The 22,322-nt window shown below is 32.6% G+C and overlaps 1 protein-coding gene across 1 annotated transcript; it reads left to right on the top strand.

The window, feature by feature from the left end:
* The first annotated feature begins 1,910 nt into the window (after nucleotides 1-1,910).
* LOC139526996 (anti-sigma-I factor RsgI6-like) lies at nucleotides 1,911-17,710 on the top strand. Its single transcript, XM_071322199.1, has 13 exons — nucleotides 1,911-2,149; nucleotides 2,653-2,801; nucleotides 4,113-4,205; nucleotides 4,915-5,077; nucleotides 6,354-6,438; nucleotides 8,745-8,903; nucleotides 9,830-9,885; nucleotides 10,145-10,282; nucleotides 11,778-11,949; nucleotides 12,191-12,298; nucleotides 13,342-13,557; nucleotides 15,077-15,278; nucleotides 17,600-17,710. The coding sequence occupies exons 1-13, from the start codon at nucleotides 1,968-1,970 to the stop codon at nucleotides 17,635-17,637; spliced, it is 1,761 nt and encodes a 586-aa protein (XP_071178300.1). The 5' UTR covers nucleotides 1,911-1,967; the 3' UTR covers nucleotides 17,638-17,710.
* The last annotated feature ends 4,612 nt before the right edge of the window (nucleotides 17,711-22,322 follow it).

Raw genomic sequence — 22,322 nt, 5'->3', positions numbered from 1 at the left:
AGCATGTAATTGAGAATTAGTTGTTTCTGTTGTTACTGTGATGTGCTGTTACTCAACTGCCATGGGTTAAGGGAGAATTGGCACCTTCAAGCATTGCCTTCCTTTTATGTGTGCATGTCTTAAGTCAGAAGACTGTGATTGAGTGGTTGTTGGTTTTTTGCTGTTCATATGTTGTGCCGTTACTGGTCTGGCCTGTATTAGGAGAGAGTTGGCCCCTTCAAACATTTAAACACCGAAACTTGTTTTATGGGACTGTTCAGTCAGGAGCCTGCAGATCATTACGGTTGTTGTTGGTTCATGTCTGTCATTGTTTTTTATGCAAATTGCTATTACTAAAACCGTAAGTTTTCTCTACAAAATTGTTTTAATATTCATTTCCTGTCAATTTACAACCAGCTGTACAGTATAGGATTTTTTCATTGTTGAAGTCCGTGTGGTTGCTTATTAATGCTCAACTTTGAAATGATAAGTATTTGCTTCATATTACGTTTATCAAACTTTAAAGGGGCACTAGCTACGAGGTATATAAAAAATCTACAAAGTCTGATATTTTTTTATTCAATCATTAATGAAAGTAAAATAGTGAAATAATAATTCGCTGTTATCATTTAAAATGGTTCAATTTTGTTAAGTAAAGCTAATAAACATTGATAATGATTTATTCACTTGCAAGTGAAAAATTCGACCTCATTAAATCTGTATTCATGTGAACTCCAATTTAACCCCGTAGAAAGAGATAGAATATGCATGCATTGCCCGTGTATGGTTATTTAAAGGAAAAGAGAATGTCAACATTGAAAGTGAAACAAAGGTAAATAATTTGATGGACTAATTCGATCCACAAAAAATCTTTCTTATAAAGGCAAAAACGACGATAAACATAAATTTATAATTGATAAAACAAAATTCAACAGACCTATAAAAGTCTAATTGCACGGTTTGCTTAATCTATTTATATCTGTTATGTTTACATCGTTTATATGGTCATAGAAGGTCAACTCGATAGTTAATTAGATGGCGTCTTGGCTAAAATTCTTACGAAACGAAGCTACATCTTATTGAGACCATGTCTTGTTAATTGTTTGTTTTATACTTTTGATAGTTTGGAAAAATGTTTTACGTAAACAATATATTAGAATTTGAGTCAAATCGGTGAACATGAATTTGGCAGCTAGTGCCCCTTTAACGAAAGGATTTGCAGATTTAAACTTATTTGCCCCTTAAGAAGATAACAAGAAAAATTTGATGCGTTTTCATTTTTTTTTTTTTATAAAAAGAATACTAGTAGATGACGGTAATTCAATAGAACTATATTTTGAAAGAAATATCAATAGCCAAGTTTAAATCTGATATCTCTAGAAATACCCATAATAAAGTATGCATTAACGAGATAATTTCTTATATTAATTAGACTTTTATATCTCTACCGACTCTTTTATGGGTGAATTAAAAAATTATTCAAGAACTATTTACGACCAAAAGGAATAGATAAATCAACGGTTTTTTAATATAAAAACTAACAGAAATAAAATATTCAACCCTATATGAAATTGATATGATCTAAGTGATGATAAATCATGCAAGAATTTCAAGCAAATATATATACATGGTTTCTCGATCTGAATCATCATTATCGACATCAGGAAATGACTGTAACAAGTGGGTTCCGTTCATTTGAATTGTTTCAGCTTTTAATTTTGCTATCTGATAAAGGGCTCCCCGTTTTTAATTTTCCTAGGTGTTCGTTATTTTTGTTATTTTAAATCTTTCAATACATACCGAAAACGGTTTTATTTAAAACGACAACATTTGTAAATGCAATTCTAATATGGCTTATATCTGAAGTAAATGTCAACATGTGAATGATCTTAATACAAACTTGTTACTAAAGTTCAACAGATCAAGCACGAAGTTTTGATAAGACAAGGAAGTCTCGTCAGAAACAACAACTGCGCAGTGTGATCAACATGTTAATAGGCATATTAGTTTTTGTAACGTTATATAACGTAGTATTTTCAGCAACAAATCTTATAGATAATGGAGACTTTGAGAACCCTAATACTATAGATCCTTGGGAATGTTTGGGTTGTAAACCCTATGGATTGAGGAATAGTTATAGTGGAGATTGGAGTGTGATGGTAACAAAGAGGTAAGACCGTGACTAGTTTTTTTCAAAGTCCCCTTATCAAACCTACCGTCAAAACGACAGGTACACGAAATTAAACTGTCTATGTTAACGTTCCCGGACACGCTCGTTTTGAAACCATTTTTTTTTTATCTTAGTTTCTATTTTTAACCTTAATTTGGCTCTTCGGTATTGTAGATTTGAAATAGATAAACTACTGTCCTTGAAATATAGAGTGCGCATCATCGTTTCAACATTTGGTCTTTGATAATTTAAATTGAATTAGTGAAAATTTAGCTTTTTTAATTTTTCGAAAGCATGAAACCTTCGCAGCATACTTTCTCAATGTAAACTAGTGTTTGTGTATGTGATGTTTGTAAAATAAATCGCATGTAATACATATCAATCTGTAATCAGAGTCAAAGTTTAAATTTTGTCTCTATTTTGAAAATTCATACAAAGAAAATTATACGGCATGCATCTTAAAATGACATTTAACAGAACAAATCCATTTATTCAATTTTAAGGGATCAAAGCTTCTCTGCGTTGACGCAACGAATTCGAAGTACTGGAGGAGAAAACTATGTCTTCAAGAGCTACATCAAACTGTTGAAGCTAGTAAGGGGGACTATGTACACAGATGTTCACGTGTATGTGAAGTACACAGACCGTTATGGTAAGCTGTTTCTGGATTTATAAATAACACCAATATTAGAATTGTGTTTATTGATGAGTAACAGCAGGCAACAACCGATGTACTGACGTCGACAAACATTCGGCTTTTACTACGGTGACGTAATAACAAACGGGATGTGCACGAATTTGCAGATTGTATGTACACCTGTTAGGTCGAGACTGACAAAAGGAGTATTCTTATAATAAAATATCACATATCAACAACCAGCACAGACAAAGGTTGTATGGTTAACAGTTTTACATTACATGTCGCATTTATTGTTATTTACTTTGCATATTGCATGGCAAATCAAATATTATGATGCTTACTGTAATTAAGGGTTCATTTGCTTTAAGATAACTTTGAATTTCATAGACATTGAAAGTGCAGGATAAATTCAATATTTTGAAAAATACAAAAAAGAAGGTTAAAATTAGAACCTAGTTGAATATTTTTTTTTAACAAATCTTAACTTTAAGGCAAAACACAAAGTTTGTCAATTTTGTAAATTTTCAATTATAAAATAAAATGTTTTAAGAAATCTTCATTTTCTTTAATATTTTTAAAGCTAATTAGATATCAAAATAACATGTCTCAGTATTTACTGTATATTTGAAGTAGATTGCAATCTGTCAACCACATGGGTAGTAAATATACTTTAAACGTTGTCATGAACTCAAAGCAGAAGAAATCTCATTATCATATTATCATTATCAAATTTTTTTGGGGCATTTTTTTATGGTTTTCTCAAAGATATCAATTTGTAAAAGCGTTTAAACAATAGAGATATTAATTATTTACAGTTAAAATATTGTTTTTGGTTTGTTTGAATCGATTTTAATAAAGACACGATTGTAACTATGTAGTATGCATGTTTTGTCTGTGTATTTTTTTGTGTACTGTTTTTGCATACCTCATGTCTATTGTATCATGCATGATGTTTTTGAAAACTATAGTTTCTGCGATTTTTCCTTTTGCACATTTGTTCCTGATAATCTATCTTGACATTATATTTTATCAAACATACAGATCTCACAAAACAAACAAAAAAACCGCTGCATGTTCTTGTTGTAGACCCATTGGGCTGTTAACTGCACTTTTGTCGAGTTGTTGTCTTCGATAAATTTCTTATATAAATCCTGAAACGTAGGTTTAAATATGTTAATCTCCCCTTTACCAGTACACTTTCTTCTCAGATAAATTGTTATTTACAATCAGGCGATGAAGATTTAGGGCATGGACACATAAAATGTTATTTATGTCAAATGTGAATATGAAATAAAAAAATGAGGACGAAATCATTTGTTTTAGGAACATATATTAAACAGAGGTTTGTGGATTATCCCAAAGTACAGATAGGCTTTGGATGGACAGAGCTTGGTGGAGATGTATTTATACCAATTGGTAAATACTGAATATACAACATTAAACATTATGATACAATGGTTATCAATTAATTAAATGAATACTTCTTTAACTATGATTAATTAGATTATAAGATATCTGTTCTACGAAACTCTACACATATTCTATTAAACTAATCCGGTTTCTCTAATTAATTTCCTTCTGATCGCTATTCTTTTCTCATACTTAAAAATTGAAATATAACATGTGAACTACTAATAATTGTTTACTTTTTACAAACTATTATGAACGATACTTTAGTAAATCATAATTTGTAATTGATTGATTGTACTCTAAAAAAGATTTTTTTCCATTTGCTTTATTGTTTCCAAGATGTACTGTTGTATTTCCTATTTAGGGTTTTAAATACTACTGATTAGACGAATTTCTGATTATTCGGAGATGCACAAAAAATAATTTAATTTCCGAATTTAATTCTTATAAATATCATATGCTCATTTTTAGCATTTACTTCTTCTCAATTCAATGTATGCAGTTAACGGAATTTCATTTGGCTTAATGTATCGACTTTCGTCTGGCTATTTTTTTACTAGTACATGTACTTAATAGTTTTGGTGGTACTCTTATGTTAAATATGTACCGATAGTTCATCAATATCGATGTTTCTAAGCCAGTTATATCCTGTACATGATTACATTAGTTGTCTTGAATATTGGTAATATTTAATTGTACTGTAACTATATTGCAGGTATTCAGTCAAACAATTTTAACGTGTCTATTGAAATACCAGAGCATGAAGTGGATTTTATGCTGGATGAAGCATCGCTTACTGTTATACCAAGGAACACCAACTGGAAATCACAGGCTGACTCTGAAATTGATCGCCTTCGAAAGGCCACACTAACATTAACGTAAGTATAATTTTGAAATTTATTAATTTTCGAAAGGTTTATCATTTCCTACGTCTATATGATTCTGATAGTGTTAAGCTACGAAAGGTTTCTTTATTTGTCACATTTGTTTGTTTTATAGTGAAGAAGATTGTAACACAACGTTGACTGCCTCACCCCTATTTTTGACATTTTACCCATTTATCTCTTTGTTTTGTTATCGCTAATATAGTGGAATTTTATGCGACGGTCATACAAGTGAGAAAGTTTAGATAGCCATAAAACCAGGTTTAATCCACCATTTCTACAGGAAAATGCCCCAACCAAGTCAGAAATATAACATATGTTATCCATTCGTTTCATGTGTTGATATTGTTTGCTTTCACGATGATAATCTTTTTTGCAAAATCTAACCTTTAACAGGAAAAAAAGCCGCTATATTTCAAATTACGGAATAATTAAAAGAGAGAAAACTATTGACCTCATTCTGGGTGAAAACGTCGAATTGAATTGAATACAGCGACTAAAGAAAATTCCCAACTAGAGAGTTATTGTACATAAAGAATGAAACCGGGTTAAACTTATTTGGGAGTTATCCACCCTCCTATAGCCCGGGACATTGGTGTCACTTACAGAATTAAAACATACTACAAAACAAGTTTTTGGAACGTGCTGATATATATAATATTTATTATTCAGTTAATAATAAAATTAATATAGTAACGTTGAAGCAGATGTACTCCGAAAGTAGTCTAAGCATGTAAAATGTATGCTACATATATCCAATATTGTCTCGAAAAATACAAAACCAGGGAAAAACCTCATTTGTTATTATAACGTAGCAATGAATAAATAAAAAAAACAAAAAAAACAAAAATAATTTAATTGACAAATTGGCATTTCGTTCCAAAGGACAGAGTAGTGACCAAAAGATAACATTTGTAATTGCATAATTTACCAAAATTAATTCCACAAGTTTTTGCAACAGGAAATGCCTGTACCTAGTCAGGAATATCACAGTTTTTTTCTATTCGCTAGGTGTGTTGAGATTTTGACCTTGCCATTTTGTAAAGGACTTTTTGTTTTGAATTTCCTCTCTTGGAAATCGGTTATTTTGCTATTTTACATTTTTACTGAAGACAAAAAATGAAGCAACACTCATAGCCGAATATTAAAAATTTAAACTGATCATTAGTGTAATCTCTACAACTTTGTTTCAATCCTTGAACTAAACGTCGATATACGTTTTGCGACGTTATTGTTCTGAATAGTTTTACATTCATTTCTTTATTTTTAGGCCCGTTGCTCACCATACCAGTCAATTCTATTGTAACACAAATCATGGTTCTTATTGTATAGATATCAGCTATATGCACGTCGAGGTAATATAAACTATTGTGTTGCTATATATACATTATATCACTGCATCGAGTGTGATACGATATTTATCCACTCGAGACAGTTAAATTTTCAAATTTTAAACGCGAGGCTTGCCCCACCGTTTTAAATATTTAAAATTTAACTTTCGAGAGTGGATAAATATCGTATTACACGAGATTTGGTGGTGGTAACAGTTTCTCTAATGTTTTTTTTAATGGAATATGCAGGCAAACTTCTTTCTTCTTCTAAAAAGATGTGTTTTTTTCTATGTGACGTAATCAGTCATGGTCACCCTTTTTCATGACGTCACAATAGGAAGATTCAGAATAAAACAAGAAAAAATGACGTCATAATCGAATTTCGACCAGTGAATAGCTGAGATCAAACGAACCACACGTTGATTAAATAAAAATAATCAACAGGTTAGGAAAACGGTAAATCAGCTAAGAATAAGAGAAATTAGTTTTAATGTTTGAAATAATATAATGTTTAATGAACAGTTTGCATTTCGACAGAATATTATTAGTCAATAATTAAAAATTGCTAATTGTTAATGCATTCAAGTTAAGGTATATTTTATAAAACAGCAAAATAAGTCTAAATAAACACAAGTTATTACAATTATTTCATATATATTTCAAACTTTGATATCTTATATATACACTATTCTCGTAGACATAAAATAAGATATCGGATACATCTCACCCTATGCTATTGGCTATCAAATTATGATGTACTGTGCATGATTACAAAAAAAACTGTTTTGCAATGGCTATCAGAACAGTCTAAAACAAATCTACTATAAATGAAAGAAAAACCCCGGGAGTCAGCATCTATGTAATATGTAACTGATAGAGTGTGAACATGGTATATCTGATAGTTGCTTAAATACTCCAAATTGATGTCTTCTTTTTTTTCATTTTAAGAAAAACGTATTCAAGAATTTTATCCTCGCCTTACCTTACGGGTATTCTGATTAAATTATTTTTGTTTTGAACCTAACTGTTACATGACCGTTCTTTAGATTTTGAGTAATTCTCGTCCATCGATATTATGTTATTACTTCACTAAAGTATTTAGTTTCTTTTCTCTTTTCCCACTCCTGCATTTATATGTCATATATTCTTACTAATTGAAATTAAACGATTTTAAACTGTTTAAGAATATTCTTATTTTTTTTTAGATATGATATTGCAAGATCTATTCAGTATCAACTTTACAAATAATACACAATATTCTTGAAGTTTGAATTCTAAGTACCGACGACATTTGTCTTCTTAATACCGTTGTATAATAGTCTATGTATTTCTTTTTGTAAAACAAATACTTTAACTATTCAGGTTTTTTGTCGAAATCTATTTGACGCGATCGGTAATTGTGCATCTACCATGTCTACATAAAGATACTTCAAATCTTAAATCATTTTAACCCATAATAAGGAGGCAGGATAAAAAAAACATCCTGTTTAATGTAACGTTGAACAAATGCATTGAAGGGGGGGGGGTATGATAAAGAACAAAATTCCAAAGTGTTGCCATGCTGCACATCGTATAGAATATTACGAAGTTAACTTTCTCTATATCGATTCATTACCAAATAAGAACAATAATTCAATTGCAAATACTGTTACTAAAACATGACGACATTACATCAAGGGAATCCTCAAAATATTGACCGTACTAATTTGATGAGTTCTACGTTGACACACAATATTTTCTTGTTCTGTTAAAAGTCGCTTCGCCGATTTGTATTCTTCTTTGCAAATAAGAAGACGCATAGATTCCTAAAAAATACATGTATGAGTGTTTTAGCCCTATTTAGACCACTGTGAAAATCAGTCTAGTTATAAGGGGGATTGGCTCCTTAAACCCTTAAGTGTTTCAAATACAATCTCATGTGAATGCTGATTATTAAATAAATGTAGACAACAATAACTATGTATAGTACAAGGGTGGAATATAATTAAACAATCAAAATAATAGATAAAATAAAGATAGAAAAATTCAATGTTCATAAGAAGTAAAAACAAACAAAATGCACAGAACGGCATTTCAGATTCAACACCATGAAATTCACAAAACCTGGTAATAAAGTCAGATTTCAAAAAGGGAAGAAATTTTGGCTCCGCGTGTAGAACAATTGTGGTGTTTGTCATAATAGAAAGTCGCTCATGAGCCGCGTCGAATAATTTTAATGAAAATTAGGCTAAATACAAAAAAAACTATTAGTACGCTAAAAACGTATATATATATTGGTGTTGTTGTTCACAGAATAGGCAAAACCAGAACATAATACAACTACATTTCAGATTAAACAAACAAGGAGTCAGTATGCCTTTGGTTCAACCATACAACCCGAATTGTTAGTAAACGACTCTCTTTCTAACTATGGTCAGTTCGTGTACAATAATTTCGAGTGGGGAGAAGTAGACAATGGAATACAATGGATAGACATGGAATCTGATCAGGTATACTACAAACTACTTCTTCTGCGGTTGTTATAATAATGGCTTGTGCATGTGAAGAAATCACTAAAAAGATATTCAATTACAAGTATGTTTTCCTCGTCACTACCGTTCAATTGTCGGTAGTTTTGATTTTTTTCTGTTTATGATTTATAAAGGTGTCATAAATGACATTCACAAAGAGTGGTGATCTGAGTGTGATTTTAATTCCCTCGAAAACACAGTCGTCTGAAAATGTAGTTGATAATCTCTACCAGTTTTTGCAACAATATTTTGTATGGTTCTGAAGTAACAATAGCAAACACTCTATACATCTACAATTGCAATATGATTTTGAAGTTTACAACCTTATTTCTAGACATGAACTGAATATTTGTACAAAGTTGTTGGAAGATTTTTCAAGTATGTTTTTGCTAAACGACTACAGAAATTATATTTTAGGATACCAGACCTTGTTTGCACCTTAATATTTCTTCTTCAGTGAACGTATAATCGTGGTCACAAACCTTTGCATAAAGTAAAATAAATAAAAGAAACTATGAACATAAGTTTTATGTGACCACAACTTCATGGTAAACTGCAATAATCCAAAACTTTAACATGAATATGATCTCATCGCGTCTGGTTTTTTTTCTCTCTCTCAGTGAACCATAAAGAGTGGATTCAAAACAATAATTTGTGAAAGTTCACATTGAAAAAAAAGTGATAGACGTCAAGTTGATGTGTCTACAACTTCATGCTCAACTACATTAATGAAACAAATTAAGGGGACGGACGAACTTAGCAAAATTCAGAAGGGCCAGCGTCCCAATAGACCAGAAAAGACAATGTATCACTTTTATCGTAGACGGGGAGTATTACGATTGACAAATAACTTTTTTTAATATCCATACATTAGAACTTATAGCATACCGTTATGTATTTTGCAGAGACAGTTAGATAATGAAACATTAGTTCAAGCAATGCAACGTCTTCGAAGTCATGGGTAAGGAGTTTTAGATCTTACATCGTCCTTTTTTAAAAAGCAATCTTAATAAATGCAAAAATATGTCTTGAAACTGATAACAAGTTTTCCTCGAAATTTATAAATAGAGAAAACATAATTGGGATATGACTTATCAAACTGGTAATTATAAATGATAAATAATAAAATTTTATCGATATCCGATCGGATATCAAAATAAAACCCTCCTTTTTGTAACTTCATTTAGTATACAAAAATACTTAATGATATTTCATTGAAGGTTAAAAAGATGGGGGAGTGGTTTATTTTCGGCGTTGAGCAAAAGAAATCCAGACTGGATATCAAAGCTGCCACTCAGAGATATAAACCTGGCTATTCAAGATAGAATTAATTATATGGCTGCTTTGTTTAATGATAGGTACGTGTATAATATCTTAATTCAGGACTTATTTATTACTGACTTATATTTTCAATAAATGTTCCCACTTACATATTTTGACGGCAGTATGTGATTTTGCAATATTTGAATTTTGAAGTAATATATACACTTTTTTTACACAAAACTTAGGTTTCTGTGTTACATATAAGAATAAGAAATGTTTAATGGTTTCCTATGAGACAACTATCAACCAAAGTAAGGGAGGTTGGCAATCAAAAGCCACTGTACGACATTCAAAAATGATAGAAAAAACATAACATGTATTCGGCTATGTAAGGCCCCGACATGAAAAAATATGAAAACAATTCAAATGAAAAAACTAGCGGCCTCAATTATAACAAAACCAGCTTATAAAAAAACATATATGACAGACATGAACTAACTCCATCTTTGAACCCTTTGGGGGCTTGTATCAGCAAGACGTCAAATACATTCATCATATATAAATTGTGTACCACAAACGCGAAGACTTAATAATGACGCTCGAATTAAAAAAAAGTCAAAAAGGTCAAATAAATTGCGACGATATACTCAGATAAACCTTAGTTTTCATATGCTAGCTTTACACAAAATGATCGGATATCAACGTATTCGGATGGGCCTTTGATGCTAGTTCTTACATTTTTTTTGTATGATATTTTGTGGATTGTAAGAGTCCTGTATTTTTGTCTTTTCATTCGGCCATGGCATTTTCTGTATTTTGTTTACTAATGTTGTATGCTCTCTGACACTATACCGACGTTCTTTTTGACAATATAGATACACTATTGCGACTTATTATTGGGCAATCATCCTCTCTATTCTTTGACTAATGGTTTATGACTACCCTCTTTTTCTATTAATTTGTACCCACTTTACTTCCTAGAATATCATATAAAGGTAAATAGGTGTTTTGTTCTTCAACAATGTACTTGTTTGGCTTTCAAGTATAACTATTTTTATCTGAGTCACTGATTAGTCTTATGTAGACGAAACGCGCGTTTGGAGTATCAAATTATAATTCTGGTACCTTTGATAACTATTGTTGAATCATTAACTGTTTAACTATTTACACCACTGGGTCGATGCCACTGCTGGTATCACCAGCCCAGTATTCAACACTTCTGTGTTGACATGAATATCAACTCTGTGGTCGATTTTTTCAAATTTCCTGTTTACAAAACTTTGAATTTGTTCGAAATTCGAGGATTTACTTATCCCAGGCATATATAACCTTAGCCGTATTTGGCACAACGTTTTAGGAATTTTGGGTCCTCGAAACATTTCAACTATGTACCTGTTTGATCTGAGCGTCACTGATGTCACTTATGTAGACGAAACGCGCGTCTAGTGTATTAAATTATAATCCTGGTACCTTTAATAACTATTTTTGAATCATTAACTTCTTAATTATTATTTCAATAAGGGAGTAATACTAATATAAAACAAATATTAATAAAATACTCTATTTTAAAATTTTGTTTTGTTTTTTTAGTTTTGAAAATTTAGATGTGTACAGTGATGTACTACACGATGAATTCCTTGAGATCTACACACAATCACCAAATATTACACAAGAATTATTCCTAAAAGCTAGACAAGGATTTCCACGTGCCAGATTGTTTTTAGATGAAAGAAATGTTCTTAATAGTAGTTTACACACAACAGTAAGTGTTTACTGTTTTTTTAATATTAAGATAACTTGACGACCATGAGAATTTAAAATATAAAAAGGGATCAGTTAGAAACTTAGTAACTGCTTAAAATAAAGGGTTGGTCCGATTTCCTGCAAGCGGTGAAATCAAATGAACATGTTTTCGTAAAATATGAACTGAATCGGGGTTTTTTTTCGTCCCAAATATTCAATATTTTTTTAACGAGCTCTGCATTAAACATTTATTTATCTAGGCATATGCAGATATGGCTAAGCGATTGAAGAGCATACATACTCCATACTATGGGCTTGGTATAAAAGCACATTTTAACTCCAGCCAAATAGACATGGATGTTTTAAAGGTAAGTCTGTCTTACGCAGCAGCGTAACTAAAGTTAAAAATAAAGTGAAAAAAGGGTATGTAGGTAGCACGAATTTAGCAGTCGTTCGATTTGGGATAAATTTTAGCTTTTTTAGTTTAGTTTTGTTTTTCATTGTAAAAGGTAAACTTACAAAAATACCGAACTCCGAGGAAATTGATTTCAACTTTTCTATCTGGAGATAATTCGAAACTGTGTCTTTTTACGGCAGTAAACGGGAAAGTATTTTTACATCGACGTTAACTTTGGTTGTTATCTGAAAGACTAGCCATTACCAATTTTTTAATAGTGTGTAAAGCGCTAATTTTTGGATGATTGAGGGTTTGTTTTACCCAGTTTAGTTTATGTTTGAAATTACCAGAATTGGGAGTTAAAATTACTTTAAAAACATATTGAAAAATTGTAAATCAGTAACGAAACATGACCAAATAAAACTGAGAATAGAAATGGTGAATATCTCAAATGGCAACAACCTGACTAAAGAGCAGATACCAGCCAAAGGTCCCCAATGGGTCTTCGAAGGAGCGAAAAAATCCCGCAACCGAAAGTCAACATGCGCACTATCGGTTGTAGAATAAACTCATCACAGATACCAAGACCAAACTTTTATATTCACGCCAGACGCGCGTTTCGTCTACAAAAGACTTATCAGTGACGCTCGAATAAAAAAATGTTTAAAAGGTCAAGTAAAGTATGAAGTTGAAGAGCATTGAAGACCACACATTTTTGTCAAATACAGCTAAGGTAATCTATTCCTGAGGTAGAAAAGCCGTAGTATTTAAAAAATTTAAAGTTTTGTTAACAGTTTATTTAGAAAATCTCACAATCAGCATTGGCAGAGGACGGCAAACAATGTTCCACTTGTCACTCGGTAACAAACAAACATTCTGACCCTCGTTTTCTTTTATATATAGCATGGGTGACGCTGTTTAAAAAAGAAAGAATATATATACGCGTCATTCACGTTAACGTCCTAGATGACATAATTATCTATAACATACATCTACTACATTATTACTATTTAGTACAGAATTGATAAATTGGCTGAGGCAAGGTCACCATTGTGGATATCAAGTCTTGCATTTCATATAGACCGTGTTTCCTTACGGGCCAAAATGTTAGATGACGTAATGACGCTTTTATACTCACGACCGGAAGTAGAAGGTATAATTTTAGACGACGTTTGGGATCAGGAACTTAACAGTCAAGATGCAGCATTGGCAAATGGACAAAATTTACAGGTTTATCTTTTGATTTATCCGTTAATTTCTGGATAGTTTCCCCAGTGTCAATTGTTATAAAATACATCAAATACATTAATTAGAAACCTGATCGTAATGTGCATTTTACACGTGACGTTACTTGTTGTGGCGTTGATACATTTGTATGACAGACACACCGTTCATAATTCTATTAAGCGTTTTTTGTATACTGTTCTCAATGAATTTAATTATTTGTTGTTATTCTGTGGTTAACGTGTCGAAATGTACTATTATATTATTTGTCATGTATTGCTATGTCCTTGATGTTCTAGCATTTATTTGTACTTTATCTCCGTCATTTTAAGTTGTCATTTTAGCGGTATATTTGACATTGCCATAAAGCGCGAGGTTTAACTAGTCACAAAACCAGGTTCAACCCACCAATTTTTCTTAGAATGTCATGTACCATGTCAGGAATATGGCAGTTGTTATCTTATATTTCGTTTCTATGTATGGTGCATTGTCCTGGATTTTTGTTGCATTTAAATTAAGTTTTCTGTTGTTTCGTTGTTTTACTCTTATACTTGATGTGTCTCCCTCGGTTTTATTTTGTAACCTGGTTTAGTTTTCTCTCAACCGATTTATGACTTTTGAACAGTGGTATACTAATGTTTACTCTATTTATTCATGCTTGCAATTTGTCACCCATTTAATATAAAAAAAAATTATTAAGAAATATGTATATATTTTGGTATGTAATTGGAAAAAAGTAAATAAAGGCAACAGTAGTATAACGCTGTTCGAAATTCATAAATCGATAAAGGAAAAAACAAATCCGGGTTACAAACTAAAACTGAGTAAATCGTATCAAATATAAGAGAAGTACGACACAACAGAAACACAACCGTTAAAATGAAGCACACACAGAAACGAACTATAATATAACAATGGCAATTTTCCTGAAAAAAATACTGAACTCTGAGGAATATTCAAGACGGAAAGTCCCTAATCAAATGGCAAAATCAAATGACAAAACACAACAAACGAATGGACAACAACTGTCATATTCCTGACTTGGTACAGGCATTTTCAAATGTAGAAAATGGTGGATTGAACCTGGGTTTATAGCGAATTATAACATTACAAATCCTTGATATCAGGGTTATGATCAATAGCATCAATTGCAATACCATTTTATCGGTTTGATACGTCAAATATTATAACATGTTATAGGCGAGCGCCCTCAGAGAGCTCAAAACATACTAACGTCTTATTTCATCTTTTCTTTGCAACAAAACCAACCAAAAAGGACATGAAATACCATTTCATCAACACTTCTAGACAAGTTGACTTTGTCCTAGCTTCCTTATAGATTCTGTTAAAACATCATTGACAAGTACAATAAAAAGACATAGCATCAAATTATCTTGATGTGATATGTCATATTTAAACCAAGCTCTTTGTCATTGGCGTGTTTTCAAATGAGATGTAATGTTGGCTATGGGTCTAAGAAAAGTAATATCATAATATCTTTTATATCTTGTTTTAATGACAATAGTTTAACCAAGCTGGACTCGTCTATCAAAACCGCTGGCATACCCACGAAACTCATCCTTTCACCAGTACAGTAAGTGTACGTGCATACAAGGGGGAATATGATATAATTGTAAGACGAGGACGAAATGGTCCAGTTGTTGGAACAAAGCACGTGACACTTGGAAATGGTGGACTTTCTCTGACAATACATGTCACAGGACAAGGTATGTAAACAAATCATAGATACCAGGCTTGAAATTGTGTTTGCCATTGTGTATACCAGACGCGATTTTCGTCTACAAAATACTAAAAAGTGTCGCTCAAATCACACAAGTTAAAAAGGCAAATTAAAGTACGCAGTTGAAAATAAAATTGAGAATGGAAATAGGGAACATATCAAAGAGACAACAACCGACCAAGGAGTAGACAACAGCCGAGGGCCACCAATGGGTCCTCAGCGAGAAAATACCACACCCGGAGATGGTCTCCAGCTGGCCCCTAAATACAATTATGTACTAGGTCATTGAAAATGGACCTCACACTAAACTAAAAAAACACACAAATAAACCAAAAGTAAAAAAAACATACAAGACCAACAAAAGCCAGAGGCTCCTAACTTGGGACAGGCTAAAAAATGCGGCGGGGTTTAACATGTTTTGTGAGATCTCAACCGTCTGCATATACCTCTAGTAAACGTAGAACAAAGAAAACACGTAGCAGTACACACAGTTAAACTCAGTTTAAAAGAAGTCCGAGTCCGATGTCAGAACAGGTAACAAAAGAAAATAAGCAAAATGACCATATATACAAATAACAAAAGACTACTAGCCGCCACTGACACGCCAGCCCCAGTCCCAAATCAAACCAAACGAAAGAAAGCACTGGGAATCTTCAATTCCGAAAGGTTAGGCTTTATATAAGTTTTTCCAAAGTAATCGTGTGCAACTTTTAAACTACGATTTTTAACTTATTGTATATTATGTAAGAGATTTAGTAGCTTGCACAGAGAGGTAGATCGGAGGTCCTTGAATTTATATGACCGTTATTTTTTAATTGAATTTTACAAACTACTTGTTAGATATAATAATGCACTTTCTAAACGAAATAGTTATCAAAAGTACCATAATTTAGTACGCCAGACGCGTGTTTCGTCTACATAAGACTCATCAGTGACGCTCAAATCGAAAGATGTATAAAGCCAAACAACAACAAAGTTGAAGAGCATTGAGGATCCAAAATTCAAAAAGTTGTGTTAAATACGGCTAAGGTAATCTATGCCTGGAATAAGAAAATCCTTAGTTTTTCGAAAAATTCAAAGTTTTGTAAACAGGAAATTTATAAAAATGACCACATGATTGATATTCATGTCAACACCGAAATGTTGACTACTGGGCTGGTGATACCCGCGGGGACGAAACGTCCACCAGCAGTGGCATCGACCCATTGGTTTAAATAGTTATCAAAAGTACCAGGATTATAAAACGAGACGATTATGACAAAAAAATATATCCCCTTTTGTTTCCAAGTAATTGGCATTAGTTTACGGAGTCGCCTTTGCATTTAATACACGAAATTGAAAGAGGACAGTTACAGAAAGTACACTGAGGGAAAGTATTTACAGCTGTGATAGAGTTTTCTGTTAGAATATACTTTAAAACACCCGTGATATCGCGGGTCCGTGACTGAATTAAAGTATATAACTATGCGTAAGCCTTATTTTAGTATCGGTTTTGTCATCTGATAAAGTCATGCCGATTATATAAGATACACAGTTTTCTCTGCTTTCAAATTTTTCTGTTTGTACCAGTCGAGCTGGAACTTATCAATTGTTGGTAATATTAATTATTTGGAGAACAAAAGGTTCTGAAATGGAGTATCTTTTAATCAACAGCATTGTCATATATTAGTTATAAATACAGTTGAATTCTTTGATTCGCTGTTTTACATCATGTCCGCTAACAAATTGAAAACTGTACGCCTTATTTTTAGTCCAGATTTTTAGTATTCGTATTGTTATCTTAGAAAGTCTTACTGATTCAAATACTACAATAGGGAAAAATTTGACAATGATTGAATTTAGTAGTGTCAACCCTGTGATTATGACCCGGGTATATAACAAAATCCTAAATATACCGTTTGGTGGTGCGGAACTTACAGAAAAAGTAATAGGTAACAAGTGAATATACTATTGGTATCGGTATCGGATTCGACCCGGAAATTGATAATTATTGGCAATATTAGTTATGTGGAAAACAAAAGGGGCTGGAGTGGTGTCATTTTTAATCTACACCATTGTCCTATATTAGCTATATACAAAGTTGAATTCTGTGATTTGTCGTTTTTACCTGATAACGGCTGACAAATTGGACCTCGTTATTTTAGTATTAAAGATTTTACAATGCAAAAATGAAAACTGCAAATTTATCTTCCTTTCGTTTTACATGTATGACATCGACGGAAATAGAGTTCACGCATATGTTATTTGACTTACAAATGTCCTGACGAGAAGAATGAAATGATATTAAAACGAATTTTTTTTTTTCAGGGCAAAATTACGCGGTTTCGAATTATGTATTTGGATGAAAACAGCATCATTGTAGATACAAAGGAGAGAAAGAACATTGAATTCTCTGAAATAAAAATGAAAATTTCGCTATGCAAATGTTTGATAAAAAAATGAGAAGAGATACTACACGCAGAACAACAGACCAAAATAAAATTGAGAAAGGAAATGGGGGATGTGTCAAAACGACAAAAACTCGACCATAGAGCAGAAAACAGCCGAAGGCAACCAATGGGTCTTCGATGTAGCGGGAATTTCCCGCACCCGTAGGCGTCCTTCAGCTGGCCCCTTAAAAAATATGTATACTAGTACAGTGATAATGGACGTAATACTAAACTCCGAATTATACACAAGAAAATCAAATTAAAAATCATACAAGACTAACAAAGGCCAGAGGCTACGGACTTTGAATAGGCGAAAAATTGCGGCGGGGTTAGAATTTCTGTCCATTGGGGTATCCGAATATGCTATTGAAAATGAATACAGTAAATATAGGGATGTATATTTCGATGAGACTGCAACCGAACGTCAATAAAGATCTACAGGTCAATACAATACGAAATTTAATTGGTCGAGTGCATGGTCTAAACGTATCTACAACTGGGTCAGTACTGCTGAGAAGTATATATGTCTCCGGTGGCACCGCCAGCCCATAAAGTAGCTACGCAAAGGTTCGATATTGGTATCCTGGTACACTCTGTGTACATGCGCAAAAGCGATTAAAGATAGCATGGGGAAGCCGAGATCTTACCTACTTTGAACTTACAAAAATGGTAAACGATGAACTGATATTTTTCCTTACATTTGCGTTTTCGGTTTTCACTTTACATCGAAGTGTGAGTCTTTTATTCGTCCTGACTGTTTTTTTTCTATTTTTAAAATGTGATAACGTTTTTATCAAATAAAACGCTTACCATATGTAGGGTAAAATAATATCATATACTTAGTATTACAAGACGCCGTATAGAAAAAAACAACGCTAGCTATGCAATTTGTCGTACAATACACAAAAACAGTTTTGGTCTATATAATGTAGAAAGCGTAATACTACTAGCCAATTTCAGTAAATATAGAAGTCAAACCGTTGTAATTTAAAATCATTTGTCTGGAAAAAGAATGAAAACTGTGGAATACGAGGCCTTCAGGGCGACGGAGGGTGATCGACCTCAAACTTTTCTGGCACCAAGTGCAGTTTTAAATTATAACACATAAGCTTGCATCTGTTTGCTGTTGGCATAAACAAAAATCTAGGAAACGCTGTATATCAGAAAAACGTTTCATTACCGGAAACTGCATCAAAAATGGTAGAAATAGTTCGAATTAAAGGAATACTTACTTTGTTCACTTAGTTTTCCTTTCGCCTTGCTTTTTTGTACCTATTTTCCGGTAGCAATTACAATACTGGTCGTTTATTATCCACTAGTGCACTTGAACCGTTTGGCTGAATTTATACATCGTTAAGTTAGTAACCGGTCGTAAGCGCAACAGAAAGAGGTAAAGTCAAAAATTTAATCGATGCAATTTAGGGGGGGGGGGGGGATTCTGATGATTGTATCTTGTATAAATAGAGACTTGTGCGTTGTGAGCGCATGTTAATAATGGGATATTATTTTGACAGATGTAAACCAGTCTGCAACATATGAAAACTGCTCAAATAAAATTGAGAATGGAAATGGGGAATGTGTCAAAGAGACAACAACTCGAACAAACAGCAGATATCAGCCGACGGCCACCAATTGGTCTTCAATGCAGCGAGAAAATCCCGCACCTGGAAACTTACTTAATAGATATAAGAAGATGTGGTGTGAGTGACAATGAGACATCCAAATAACAATTTATAAAAGTAAATTATTATAGGTCAATGTACGGTCTTCAACACGGAGCATGGCTCCGGCACACCGAACAACAAGCTATAACGGGCCCCAAAATTACTAGTGAAAACCATTCAAACGGGAAAACCAACGGTATAATCTATATAAAAACGAAAAACGAAGGACACGTATAAATTACATAAACAAACGACAACTACTGTACATCCTTACTTAGGATAGGTGCAAACATTTGCAGCGGGATTAAAGTTATAATGGTACCAAACCTTCTGCCTTTTTCTGAAAAAATAGCATAACATCACAACATCGAACAACACACGATAAAATATCAATTGGTAGGCTTACCTCAATCAAAAAACGTAAATTAAGACACTATGAACGAATACATTTGATCTGCGATATCTAAATGCAAATGCACAGTTAATACAATATAAGGGACAAACATTCAAGGCCAAAAAGCAAACAAACAAGTCCAAACAAAGCCATGGCAAGACACAACTGCGAAATATTAAACCCTTCGAAAAAAATCACTTTTGAAAAAACTTTTAATAATATATACAGGTAAATGAAAAATAACTTTGTCGTTTTAGATATACTACTTATCTGTATAAAATTCTTCCAATAATTAGGAATACCAAGAAAGTTCTGTCACATAAATACATAATTTAACACTAGATACAAATTGGGGTGAATATCAACAATAAAACTATACAATTAGAGCTGGCTAAGACTTCCCTGTACAGATTTAAGGAGAATAATCTTGGAGTTCATACAAATGTAGAACGAAGAAGTGAAAAAGATATTCCAAATAATCAAAGCTGGTATATAGACAAGATCCATATTATCATAAACTAACAAAAAAGCATTATAAACAGTAACAACAGGTCGAATTAATAAGAAAATACGATTTGAGAGTACTTGCAGTTACTGACAGATAGTTAAAAGCCAAAAACAATTAGTAATAAAAAATCATGCATCAGAGCCTAAAATCAACTAAAACACATCCCAGGGATTTAGTATTTTTATCGTTATGAACAGTCAGAGAAGACATGACTTGTGCAATGCCAAAAATAAATGTATCGACAGGTAGTAGAATAGTGAGGAGCGACTTCTATAGAGATAAAAATTAACGTGTTTGTGTCTCTATACATCCCGCCTCAAAAGAAGATACAATTTATATATGTTTTAATTTGCTAATGACAACATCGATATTAGTGCCAATGTAAACTATATTCAGAGATCTAATAACAATATTGGTACGATAACCCTTACTTATAAGTTTGTTTAAAGGTTCATTGAGTTTACACGGATCACATAGTGATTTCCTCGCTTTAAGTACAATATTACCGTAAAATTTAGGATGTGAAATACAGGTACAGCCAAATTTACTAATCAAATCTTTGTATCTATGAAAGAATTTAGTAAAAGTTTTAAATAATTGTTGGTATCGAAATCCCTGTCACAATAATTTCCCAGTGATGCATTGATTACGTTCGTTATAATCTATGACATTAGAACACACACGGGCATACCGAACGAGTTGGGATATTAAGCACCGTATGATGGAGCCAAAGGCACATAGCCGTCTAAAAAAGGAAAATTAACAATAGGAAATGAAAAATCGTCTCTTTTGTCGTTAATTTTAGTATGTAGTTTCCCGTTTGAAATTGAAATGTCTAAATCTAGAAAAGGACAACTGCTGCTGTTTATGTTAGATTTAGATAAAGTAAGTTCTTTTGAGTAAATTTCGGAAGTATATTAGAGAACTCTGGATTATTCAACGAAAAAACATCACCCAGATAACGGTAGGTATTTTTGAATGTATCAACCTATCAACCAAATATAACAATGATGGGTCTTTACTGAGTTTGGTCATTAACTGGGATTCATTGCAATATAGAAATAAATCTGCCATTAAAAAGGCACAGTTAGCGCCCATAGGAATACCTACTACCTGACGATGCACTTTATCGCCGAAACGTACATTAATGTTATCTAGCAGAAAATTTAAAGCAACAATCATATCCTCACATTTCCAGTAAGTGTATCTAGCATACTTTCCTTTTTTCGTTACAGAAAAAGGCTTTATCAAATGTATTCGTTCATTGTTTAATCATACGTTTTTTGATTGAGTTAAGTCTGCCAATTGATATTTTATCGTATGTTTTTCTTTGTTGTGATGTTATGCTATTGTTTCAGAAAAAGGGAGAAGGTTTGGATCCATTAAAACGTTTAATCCCGCTGCAAATGTTTGCACCTGTCCTAAGTCAGGAATCTGATGTACAGTAGTTGTCGTTTGTTTATGTAATATATACGTGTTTCTAGTTTCTCGTTTTGTTTATATAGATTGGACCGTTGGTTTTCCCGTTTGAATGGTTTTACACTAGTAATTTTGGGGCCCTTTATAGCTTGTTGTTCGGTGTGAGCTAAGGCTCCGTGTTGAAGGCCGTACTTTAACCTATAATGGTTTACTTTTTAAATTGTTATTTGTATGGAGAGTTGTCTCATTGGCACTCACACCACATCTTCCTATATCTATTTAAACGAATAACAGCAAATAAAATTACAATGAGATTTTTCGAAAGACCATTTTATCAAATATAAAAACTTTTTCTTTATAAGATTGTGTGGAAGTGTAGTGTACAGAGTAGAAAAATCATAACTGTCAACATAATTATAAGGACCATCAAAAGCATGTGTTTTATCTAAAACCTCTAAAGAATGTTTAACTCTCCAAAAATAATTAATTCCATTATTTTCATAAGCTTTATTACAAAAGTTAATAACCAGTTCTTTAATAACAGTACGGGAGGTAGTTTGAAGCACGGATAGATTAGTAATAGAACACTTACTCGAAGGGGAGATGAAACGGAATT

This window comes from Mytilus edulis, chromosome 6 (genome assembly GCF_963676685.1).
Source record: "Mytilus edulis chromosome 6, xbMytEdul2.2, whole genome shotgun sequence".
Classification (NCBI taxonomy): Eukaryota; Metazoa; Mollusca; class Bivalvia; order Mytilida; family Mytilidae; genus Mytilus; species Mytilus edulis.
This window is presented reverse-complemented; position numbering and strand designations above follow the sequence as displayed.

Bases quoted from the DNA above. Each gene is read 5' to 3' on its own strand.
- LOC139526996 (XM_071322199.1), top strand. From the start codon at position 1,968: ATGTTAATAGGCATATTAGTTTTTGTAACGTTATATAACGTAGTATTT. The intron at 9,886-10,144 runs GTAAGGAGTTTT...ATTTCATTGAAG, and splicing joins CAACGTCTTCGAAGTCATGG to GTTAAAAAGATGGGGGAGTG. The intron at 12,299-13,341 runs GTAAGTCTGTCT...ATTACTATTTAG, and splicing joins TAGACATGGATGTTTTAAAG to TACAGAATTGATAAATTGGC.